The following is a 12,180-nucleotide window of genomic DNA, read 5'->3' as shown; positions in this document are numbered from 1 at the left end:
CTACTGTGACCCAAATGGTCCTGTCTCTTTTGAAAGGCTACTTCACAGGTTCCAAAAGGCTGGAAATGGCCTAAGAACAGGAACTAGAACTTCCCTCCTAACCTTAACACCCTCTTTCCTTCTAGTTCCCAAAGACTGGCTTCAAGTCTGCATTGAAATAATCTACAGTGACCCAAGCTATGGACCAAGCCCATGGCTCTGTTAAGCCCACCACAATGCAGATGAATGCCATACTGATCCAGCAGGGACCCCGTTACACAGACTCTCAGAGTACCTGAGGGGATGTCTTCTACTGAAAGATGACTTGCCGTCTGTACTAGCTCTTGCAAAAGTTTTTTCTGCCTCAGTCTTTTCTCTCTCAGAACGTTTTTAAAATTGTTGATGCATTTGTTAAGGTAAATGGTCTCTGCACATACTTGTTCTAAACTCAGTTTTCCTTGATTAGGAGAGTCAGGCCTGGAACAAGTCTCACTTCCCAGACATGGAGCAAGAGGGAAACCAAGCAATGAGTTTGCAAGAGGTGAGTTGTTAGAAGCAAGAGAGAAGTTGCTTGGTGCTTGAGGTGTCCGATCGCCCTGTATAGAGATGCCTACTCCACCAGAGACCACACTGAGCAAGCTCTCACTCCCCTGACTTGCTGGACTCTCCATTGAACAATCGTGGGCACCTCCTGAACTTACTGTCCAAAGAAGTCTATCACAGTTCTCTGACTGGGAACCACTCCCATTGCTTTCCAGGTCCTCAGGACTGATGGACCCATTGTTCTCCAGCTTCTGAAATACCCCCTGCAGAGCCAAACGAAAGTGGTGGATTGCTCGACTCAGCTTAGTTGTATGAAATTTAATTTCTACATCTTCATCCTCCTGGGAACCACCCAGAACACATGAGGACTTATCAAGGACGTTCTGAAGGACCTGGGCAGGACAGCTCTCTTCTTCATTCAGGTCAATATGAACCATGTTACTGAAAGTCTCAGGCCCTATGATCACTTCCTCCACTGTGCTGTCAGGACTCGGAGTCGCAAACCTTCTAGACTTGTCTGCCAATAGGTCTTCCAGCTGCTTTGGGCTCAGAATACCAAGTCTAGCTTCACAGCCTAGGACCTTGTCCTCTGTGTTTACAGTCTCTGCTTTTAGTAGTCCAGACAGTGAAAGGCAATTGCTGTCCTTAATTGTATTGCTGCAATCACTTTGTAGCTTTGTCCCTTTACATGTCTCATGTTCTCTGCTGCCCTGTTCCAAAATCTGTAATTTTTCACAATCTTCCTCTTTTGTGATTAACACTGAGGAAGACGCCTCAAGTGGTCGGAGGACAGCAAGTTCACCACAGCGATCACTGGTTACCCGGGATGCTCCTGATGCTCCTTTTACTTCATCCTGCAGCTTAGACACCTCACTCTGCTTTGCTAAGCCATCCTTTGGTAGGAAACGAAGGCCTTGATGCTCAGAAGCCTGGGCTTCTCTTTGTTGATTCTGAGTCCTCATCTGGTGTGGTTCCATCATTTGTCTTCTGTTCCCTGTTTCTAGCTGAAGAGCTGGTTTATCCTGATTTAAAGAGTTCCAACTGTGGTCTTGAAGTTGTTGTAAGCATGATAAAGAGTCCTTTGGGGGATTCTCATACCCTTCTGGCCAGACTGCTTCCTCTCTGGTAGCAACCCTGACCCCCACACTCTGCAAGAGGATGGATTTTTGCAAGATGAGGTCTCTGTGCTCTAGATGGACAAGTTTCACCACAGTGGGCCGGGGGGCAGGAGCTGTGCCTGCCCTGTATGCCTCTTGGATATACCTGTTGCACTGCACGCCATTAACACAGAGGTGCTTAGCTAGAAAGTTGTCCACCAGTTCCATAGTGTTTTCCCCATCGTGTTCAGGAAGTCCATACAGATAAAGAATGGCTTCTTCTCTGGATCTTTCTACATGGAGTACCTGCGCCTTTTCCCCACCACACACTTTGCCCAGGGAGCTGCTACCCATGTGCAAGCCTTCTATTTCACTCAGTACTGAATCTACACAGCTAGACACTTCGTCCACAGAGCCTTGGACTTGGTTCAAGTGCTGTTGCAGCTCAGCAATCTCAGACTGAAGACGACTGATACCTTGCAGCTCTCTGATGATATATTCTACTACATCTCCCAGAGGCTCTTGCTGTTCATGCCTACATCTTTGGCCAGGACCTCTAGGCAAAAGGGGCCTGGCTTGGTTTCTCTCTGACGGCTCTGAACAGCTTGTTATACTGGCAGGTGAGAGTTCCCGAGAATCAGACTCTGAAGCACAGGCAGTGGAGGCCAGAGAAGGTTGGCTATTGGCTTGCCGCTCAAAGCTACAAAGTTGGGCCAGGTCCCCATCTCTCTCTCCACTAGTGGTGGAGTCTGCTGACTCACAGCAAGGGGGCAGGAAGTTGTCCTCTGGCAAGGACCCAGTAGGACCTGTGGACTGGCTCTTGACACTACATATAGTCTCTGTCCTAACCTTATCTGGTGAGAGGCTGGATGAAGGTCCCAGCGTCAACATGATTTCTTCCTCAGACTCTCGCAACAGTCGCTTCATTTTCCCCTCTGGAGAGGTGATGGTTCTTTACTTCTTTCTTTCTCTTATTTCTTGTTGGGATGGTGAACAGAAATGGCCTTGAAAGAGCCTAGTCCTTCTTTTTATTTCTTTTCTTTCCTTCTTCGTTCCTTTCTTTTGTTGAATTGGTTTTTAATGATTATTGCTAGTTGAAGCCTTAGGCTTAGCCACAGTCTAAGTCATTTCTGCCTGGAATGACCTCATGTATAGGCCTCAAACCTGACACATGTCTCTGGATCCTGGCTTTTATCCTGTAGCTTATGAAAAAAGAACAGTACACTCAGATAAAAGAGAAACCGGAAACTTAAATATGACCAAGCTGTCTGTCAAGCAGGGATAAGAACAATGCCTTCAAAGCCTTCAAAGACAGTAAGTGTTCAGCCTGAGCAGCCATCAACCTTTGCCTTAAAGGCTGTAGGCAGCAGTGTCTTTCCTTGGCTTCTTTTAAAATATTGATTCAAAACCAAATCAAGTCTTTAATGTTCTTAACAAGTACAAAGACAGAATTGAGACAAGCTGCTGGGAAGTAAGTAAGGAAAAGTAAGATCAGTTAGTGACTTTCTAGTTAAACCTTCACAAAAACAAAATTCAGCACTGGAATCTGACTCAGAGATGAACAAGTAGATGTTTAACATCCATGCATGAAATGAAAAGACAAAACATGAGATGTTTCTTTCTTATCCATTTTGTTTTTCTGGTGAGGATTCAGATCTTCTATAGTTCATCGTGGTTTGCTGATAGCAACCATTCACTTGGAAAAGAGACATGGCAAGTTTTTGAGGAGGAAAAGTTAATACTACAGCCAATTCCAGAATAATGTGATAAAGTATAGGTGCATCGATGTCCAGAACTCAGATAGTACTCAACATATTTAAATCTAATAGGGCAGACAGCTAAAGGCCTACAAATAATAGACTCACTACAGGGTCAATAGATCCTTTAGGGCATTCTATCTACATAACTGTACTGATCAAGTAACAGAGGGATGCTACTCTGTCTGTTACTTGATTCTGACTGGTTAGGGTACAGCAATGCATGGCACAAGCAGAGTTGGTTGTACCACACAGGGTACTTCGCTGTTCTCCAAAATAGTTGTGCAGCCACAACTTTTTCTTGCTCTTGGTACTTTAAGTTACTGGTAGGGCAGACGGTGAAGGCACACATTTCCTTTGGTTTGGTTTGTTGTTGTTGTTTGGTTGTTTTTTTTTTTTTTTTTGGAAGATGCAAAATGTGAGGAGCAGCAGAGTGGAAAGTACTCGGAGGAAACAGAGACTTGGGAGATGTACGGGGCTACCAACACTCTATGGTCCTGCAAGGCTATCCTGCAAGAGACAAGATGAGCTAGTGGGAGATACAGTACCATAAAGTTATTTATTGTGGGATCATTTCCCTGGCTTTTTTTTTTTTTAAAAAGGGTTTCTCATGATTTATAAGTCTTCTAAATCCTTACTAAATGAGAGAAATTGCCTTCAAGAACAGAAGCTGATCTAGTAGCAACTCATTTTAAAGAAAAGTCGCCTAATCTACAATTAGTCTATGGGCCTCCCTGAACAGAGAAGCAGGACGAGTCATAGGACTTGGGGAAAGATGAGCTGGTGCTTTTACGGGAGATAACTAGGTCAAGAACCAAGAGGCAGAAACTAGATGAATTCCCATTTCCTATTTCCTGGCCTTCTCTCCCACTCCTATAAGAACTCTACTTTAACAAGGAATTCCTCATCTAAGTCAATTACATATTTTGTGAGGCCACAGCAAGCCCAATCCACCCTTTACTACTTTGTGTTGGATCTCAAGAAACCAGGCTCATAGCAGCTTCTCCCAGCTCCAAACGGAGGCTTGCTTGCATATTAAACAAACAAAACCCTCCAAATCTTCTTTGATTGGTAGCCACTGCCTCTCTATGAAATGAACTTAAGAATTACCTGCTGGGCATATATGTTGCACAATGGCACCAAAATTACTTGGCCATCCTGGTTTTTAGGCTCTGAGGCAGGAGATAAGCTCATTATGTTATCTGAGGGTTACTTAGTCACTCTGCTCAGAGCTCAATGGACTACCAGAAAATGGGCAACCTGTGGGGCCCGGAGACTCAAGCCAGCCTTCTTCCTCAATCTCTCTTTTTACTGCTGAAAGGGATGGCAGGGCTATGTGGAGGGCCATCTGTTTTCGAAGTCAACTCGAGTTAATAAATGCATAAAGGAGATACCAGGCATTAAGCTATATGTCTCTACTCTTTAATATATTCCAGGTAGGGAGATGGAGAATGGGTAAGAATGAATGACAACATGATATATGTTATTGACAAACTGTAATTTAAAAAAACAAGCATTTACTACTGGAGAAAAGAATAAGAAGGAAATGATACACAAAGCCAGGACAGGCAAGGCCACAGACTGTTCCCTTGAGGATGGGATAAGGAGGCTTTGGTGCCTCCTCAGCCCCTAGTTGGCACTGAAGTATTTGTGCCATCATTCTGCCTGTCTGTTGGTCTATTCAATGCAGTCAACTCTCTCAACTTCATGCACGTACCCTGAAACGAGCATATATTTCTATGGCTTTTCCCTAAGGAATGCCTGATGCTGGAAAACATAAGGCTGTCCTTCAGGAGCTTGCTGTATTTGAAAAGGAGACACAGGAAAGGAAAGGAAATAATCAGAAAGATTTAATGATGAGAGAAGATTTAATGATGAGAAAACTAAGAATTAGGCTGGGGAAAGATATTTAAACTACATTTCATCAGCACCAACCTACTAAAACCACATCAAGAGAAACACGTCTCAGTATCCTTAAATGGCTGATTCATTTACCCCTTTCTGACTTTCAGAAAAACATGATTAAGAATATGACTATGCTGGGTGGTGGTGTCGCACGCCTTTAATCCCAGCACTTGGGAGGCAGAGGCAGGAAGATCTCTGAGTTCAAGGCCAACCTGGTCTACAGAGTGAGTTCCAGGACAGCCAGGACTACAGAGAAACTAACTAACTCTCTCTCTCTCTCTCTCTCTCTCTCTCTCTCTCTCACACACACACACACACACACACACACACACACACGTCTATCTTTTGTCAAAAATGCCTCTGACCCAAACTTTGGCTTGAAGGAAACAATCACAGACTTCTGGGAAACAGGCAAAGATTCTATAAACACATATATCAAGCAGCCTCTCATTTCTGTGAAAGGATCTCAAGGGCAGAGGTCAAAAATGCTGAGGCCCTCTCCCTCAAAGTCAAGAACATATGAAACCTGGGCCATTTACCAATTACAGTGAGAGGAGAGATTTCTATATGTACCACATCCCACAGCAGATGGGGTACTCTTAGGGTGTCAATTTTTGAGAAAGAGTCAATTCCTAGAGTATCCTGTCAGAAAAAAAGAGATCAAGGCCTACAGCATAAGGAGCAAGATTAGTACAAGGAAATGAGAATGCCAAAGACCAAGAGTTAGTCTGGTTCTGGCTCTGCAGTTTCCCAACATTCCTATGGTCTACGTATGCCCATGAACCAGCTCTGTTTGGCTAATGCAGCATTTTTTCTAAATTTTTAACCTGAAAGTACTAAGTGGAGCAAATACTCTGGCTTCTCAAAAGCCCACTTACCAAGGTCATGACCCTTGAAACAGAAGGACATCCTTATTCTTACTGAAGGGGCGATTCTTGTTTAAGGGCCTACAATGGATATGAACCATATCACCAAGAAAATGATCTTTATCTCCAAATTCCTAATGCCTGGTGCATGGTCTCACCACAGAGTCTGGCACACAGTAAGACCTCAGTGCCATGGAAAGAATGATAAATTAATGGTATAGCTATATTAAAATCCCAGTCTTCTACTTTTTCTGATCTACCTGTGTTTCCATGAAAATATGAAAACTTCAAAATCCAAGTTTCCTTGTAGACTGATGACCAACAACCTGTTTCCATTGTAAAACTAAGTTGGAAATTTCTTCTTAATAACATTTATTCATAATGTCCTGAAACTTATTTAAAACAAAAATTACCAGGCTATCAGGTAGCTAGTATTTGTCTGGTATATGAGGTTGGTGAAGAGAAGCCCAAGTGCTGTTGTAATGGGTGCTGTGGTGATGGGCATTATGGTGATTGATGGGCATTATGGTGATTGATGGCTACTGTGGTAATGGAGGCTGTGGTGATGGGTGCTGTGGTAAGTGATTGGCTCTGTGGTGGTGGGCATTATGGTGATTGATGGGTACTGTGGTAATGGGGGCTGTGGTGATGGGCGGTGCTGTGGTAATGGGGGCTGTGGTGATGGGCACTCTTGTGATTGATGGGTGCTGTGGTGATGGGTACTGTTGTGATTGATGGGCTCTGTGGTGATGAGTGCTGTGGTGATTGATGGGCTCTGTGGTGATGGGTGCTGTGGTGATTGATGGGCACTGTGGTAATGGGTGCTGTTGTGATTGATGGGTGCTATGGTGGTTGATGGGCACTGTGGTGATAGGTGCTGTGGTGATTGATGGGTGTTGTGGTAATGGGGGCTGTAGTGATGGGCGCTGTTGTGATTGATGGTTGCTGTGGTGATGGGTGCTGCTGTGGTGATGGGTGCTGTGGTGATGGGCATTGTGGTGATTGATGGGTACTGTGGTGACTGATGGGCACTGTAGTGTTGGACACTGTGATGACTGATGGGCACTGTAGTGATGGGCACTGTGGTGACTAATGGGCTCTGTGGTGATTTATGGGCTCTGGTGATTGATGGGCTCTGTGGTGATGGGTCTGTGGTGATGGGCGCTGGTGGTGATGCTCTAGCTCATCACCAACACAAGGAGCAGGGAAGCTTTTCTTTCTGGAAGGGAAAGTGGAAGCCCATCACTATGGTGATGGGTTCTGTGGTGACTGATGGGTGCTGTGGTAATGGGATCTGTTTGTTGTGCTGGGCACTGTGGTGATGGGCTCCCACTTGATGTGCTTCCACTTGCCCTTCCAGCAAGAAAAGCTTCCCTGCTCCTTGTGTTGGTAATGAGCTAGAGCATCACTCTCCCAACAGAAATATAATGTGAACCACATGTATATTTTAAGTTCCCTAGCAGACATGTAAAAAAGTAAGAAGCATATAAAATTAATCATGCATTATTAACCTCAAATCCAAAATATTATTGCAACATGTAATCAATATAAAATCATTAATTGTATATTTATATTCTTTTTATATTAAATCCTTGAATCACATATATCCATATATCCAGCACATCTCAACTAGTTGGGCATAGTAGCACCTGCCTGTAATCCGTGTGTGTGTGTGTGTGTGTGTGTGTGTGTGTGTGTGTGTGTACATGTGCCATGGTTCATGTGGGATTTGGTTCTTACCTTGTAGGATCTGGGGACTAGATCATTAGGCCATTAGTCATGAATGCAAGTGCCTTTCTTCACAGAGTCAACTCACTAATACCCATTCCTAATACTTGGGAGGTGAAGACAGAGGAGTAAGATTTCAAAGTCATCCTCACCTATGTAGACACTTCAAGGTCATTCTGAGCTAATGAGACTCTGTTTAAAAAAAATCAAAGTAGGATAAACAGTCACATGTAGCCATATTGGATAACATGGATCTAGAAATATGGGGTAAGGAATATTCTAAATAGCCTTCAAAACCTGATAGCAGGTGCTCTGTGCAGAGAGCAGTGTCATCTTAGTGACAGGAAACTGCTCTGTTATTTTGCTCATCTTTTTACCTGTTTACTTTGATCCTAATTGGAAGTAGCTCATTTTTGTTTGGGGACGGTTCAATCCTCCTTAAGGCTGCAAAGAATTCCTAACTACAGAAGATGAGAACTTTCCCCTTCTCAACCCAAGCATTTCTCAATATCCTGTAGCTCTGTGTAGCTTCTTTCCAACATTATGGGCAAACTACAAGACAAACATGTTTACTTCAACAGAAGCTACCCATTCACATGGAAGGTGTGCAGACCTTGCGTGAATAAGAGTGTAATCTCAATGCAGCTAGATGCAAGGTCCACTAAAGGGGCAAATAATGACGGCAAAAGATTCATTTATTTTGAATTTTCAGTTTACATGATTTTCACTTATTATTTTAACTCTATAAGCCAATAAGAATTATTATTCTGATTTCATAGAAGTCAGAAATAGAACTTAGGGTGAGTTAGACTTGAACAAGGTCACTGAGAAAGGGAGGGTAGTATTAAGTAAGTTTTCAATTTACAAAGTTAAGGCTCTTTCACTATACATATAAATAGACAAATTATATGTATGTGTACGCACATTCAATGCTGGAAAAACTCAGGATGGACATTTATGTTTATATGGTATTTGCACACATGAGAGGCATGTACATGTCAGACAGGGCAGTATAGCCCCACACATGTGAAAGATTGAAAGGTTTCTGAATATACCTAAGAACAGGAAGGTTACCTAAGTACATGCATAAATACATGGAGGGACAGATGATCTCTGTATATGAATGTACACAGAGGTAGAGATAGTTTATATGTGTTCATATAAGAGGAATAAAAAGGTTGTCTATATGCAATCTATATATAGGAGAGGACATATACAGGACACAGGTAAGTTATAAATACATATAGACATATCAAGACAGAAACTATGCACACATCCAATGGGATGGATAGGTTAGTTGTAGACATACAGCAGAGTGCCCAGGAAGAATGGATGGCCAGATTACCAGCACACAAACATGCACATGTGAAGATTCTACCCCCAGTGCTAAGTATGTTGCTATTCAGTCATTATAATGACCCCCACCAGCAACTTGGCTCAAGCAGTTACATAATTAATGTAGCTGTTCCATATTCCACCCACAAAAGCTTTGCTTTGTTTTGTCCCTGCTAGTTGTTCAGAGTCAATCATATATCCAGTATCACTTACCTTGTTGCTGAAACCAAAACAAGGTTATGGAAATGAAAAGGGAAAAAAAAAATTAAAGCCACAAATTCCCAAGTTTTAGAATGCAAGTGCGCCTTTAAGAAGTAATCCATTCAGAAGCACGCCTTAGACTGATAGAGAAGCCACAGGATGAACTTTCTGAGCCACAGCATAGCCGCCTGCCTAGGCAACAAACAGCCAAGGAGCTATTATTCTCAGTTGCACCCAGCTGGCACCCAGCTGGCTGGCTCCTCCGTGCAAAGTTGAAGATAGGAACAATGCCTAGCACAGAAATCCCCTCAGAGAAGGTGGGGCGCGAGTCTGGTGGCTGCAAATCTAGGAATCCAGTCTGGTCCGCCCCTCCCTGCTGAGGGGGGATTCTGAAGACCAGGCTGCCGAAGGCAACAGCAGTCAAACTTCAACTGGATGTGGAATTCTAACTCAATTCTTTCAGCTTTGAGACTGAGAGGAAAGCAGGGCAGCTCCGGCTCGCTTCTGCTCCTCCTCCTCTCCAGCTGCTTCCTGCCTGCCTGCACCCTCCCATAGGGCACCAGCCCTCCTCACACGTTGCTGGCACACACCCCCTTCCCAGCACACTCACGCACACACAATCCTGCCAGCAAGCTCACTCACACACCCTTGGTGAGTGTCTCTCCCTTTTGCTAAATATAAATCTTACTCTCTCCCCTCCCCCATTTTCTTCCTTCTTTCCTCCCTCTCTTTCTTCCTTCTCTCCTATGTACCCTCCTGTGTACGCTATAGATTTAAGAAAGATGTGGCAGAGAGCCCTACCCTTTGAGGAGCTCCAAATCTCAGAACACGGGAAGAAACTGCTAGCGCACGATGCAAAGACAGTTTCCCCTTCCACTAAAATAAGCTCTGGGTTGGTTCACCACATCTGCTATGAGCCTTAGAGAAGAGAAGCTAAAGGACAGAGACAGTGCCCAGGTACAGTTCATACCCAATGGTGCCATTTTCTCCCAGTTCACACCCTCAAACAGTTTCTTTGAACAGCTACTATAAAAGAATTCCTTATAGCTATGCCAATATAGTGACTAAGAAGGAGGGGAAGCTGCGTAAACCAAAATGAACTCTCAATTACAGCAGTCAGGATCAAAGGCTACGTTAGGATCCAGAATTCTGAACTTGGCACTCCAAACTGATGTAACATCTATCAAGGCTATCTGAGGTGCAGAGTCCTATTTTCACGGGCCCCAATCTCCCAGCCTGCCTGCACCAATAGCAGCCCTGTCTCTATGGAGATTTTCTAGTTCAGTGGTTCTCACACTGTCCTAATCCGGACAATTCTACAAGTCTGGGTAGGATATGCTAGTAAATCAAGTATCTTTATCTTCAAAGAACACTCAAATCACTTGCTGTCACATAACTTAACCTAGTTTAACCTAGGCATCATTGAAGCTTTAGGACACAGGTACATGAAACATTGTCTTCATCCACTCTGCAGCTAAAGATGGGGAAACACTGTTTGCTGTGCCTAGACCTGAACTACAGTGACAACCCAGTTACCCTGCTTCTCTTCTGCATTCCCTGAGCCTGGCACAATGAGAAAAAGCCTTCCTCTTCCTCAGGCCTCAGCAAACTTGAGGAGGCAAACTTCATTGATTAAGCATTACATTTCTGTGACAATCCACAGAAGAATCTCACCCATCTAGCCCAGCGACCAGGTGGCATATGTCAATGGGGACTATATTTATTAAATTTTGGCATTTTGAGTCAGTGTCTTACTTTGTAGGCAGGCTAGCCTTGAACATGCAGTGCGCCTCCTGCTTCAGCCATCTAGTGCTAGGATAACATGTTCCTGAGCCATCCTGTCTGGCTTGAAACAAGATTTTAAATCAGTCATGATTCCCATATCTTATCCAAGATCCCAAGGAGAAAGGGCTGGCTTTGGAGCCAGCATTTGCCTCCTTGCTGCCTTCTTCCAATAGCATTGCTTCCCCCTCAGTCAAGGCAGAAAAATTAGATTCTAAAAGATGCTAAACAAGCCATTTCTTAACCATCCGCCTCACTATGAAGCTAGTGCTGACAGCAGTGCGGATACCTCCTAACCCAGTTGGGAGCTGGCTCAACGACAGAAGAGATAAGGGCTGACAGCACGACTAGAGCCACATCTAAATACAGAGGAAGAAAATAACTTGAAAACTGTCAAATTTCAGTGAAATCACAGCCAATTTACTGTGGAGTTTCCCAGGCTTAAGCCAGGAGAGGTACAGGGTTTAACACAAATAGTGGGGAGGCTGATTAAATCAGAATTCCTTCCACAGCTCTACAGCCAAGCATAAAGAGTGGTAACTGTCCTTACGAGGTCCAGGCATTCTAAATTGAGAAAAAGCTCACATTATCAAGAACAAGGAAAATTCTCAGAGCCAGGACACTATCCTCTTCATGTCCCATTCGCCAGTGGAGCTCCAGGGCCTGGCCCGGATGAGGCTTCAGAGAGTGTTATAAATGCAGATGGACCCTGTCTTGTCCATCTGTCCAAATGCACCCATTCCATCTCCTGAGAAGCTTTGGTTTGTAGAAAACAATATCTCAGATAATGGGAGAGGAGATATGTTTAAGACACCAAGAAACAAAACAAAGTTTGTTATCTCCCACTAGAGCTTCAAATTTCAGGTAAGTATTCTTGTCTCGACTACAAACTATTCTTGTGCTAACCACTGCCTACCCCAAGCTTAAGGAAGATCGAGGAGGATGTGATAGTTAATCTCATGAACTTGAGAGAATTTAGAATCATCT

The 12,180-nt window shown here is 43.8% G+C and overlaps 1 protein-coding gene across 5 annotated transcripts in view; it reads right to left on the bottom strand.

Moving 5' to 3' along the window:
• Unc13b (unc-13 homolog B) overlaps window positions 1-12,180 on the bottom strand; it is a 207,658-nt gene that overhangs the window by 47,563 nt on the left and 147,915 nt on the right. Inside the window, exon 1 of one of the 5 annotated variants that reach the window (XM_052176332.1) lies at window positions 275-2,546. The exons of the other annotated variants lie outside the window; for them this stretch is intronic. Within the exon in view, the coding sequence (XP_052032292.1) occupies window positions 275-2,546 (2,272 nt within the window). Of the gene's footprint in view, window positions 1-274; window positions 2,547-12,180 lie in introns of those variants that run through there. 5 annotated transcript variants of the gene reach the window in all.

The sequence above is a fragment of the Apodemus sylvaticus genome, chromosome 3, assembly GCF_947179515.1.
Source record: "Apodemus sylvaticus chromosome 3, mApoSyl1.1, whole genome shotgun sequence".
In the NCBI taxonomy this organism is placed as follows: Eukaryota; Metazoa; Chordata; class Mammalia; order Rodentia; family Muridae; genus Apodemus; species Apodemus sylvaticus.
Note: the sequence above shows the minus strand (reverse complement) of the source record. Positions and strands in the feature narration are given on the sequence as shown.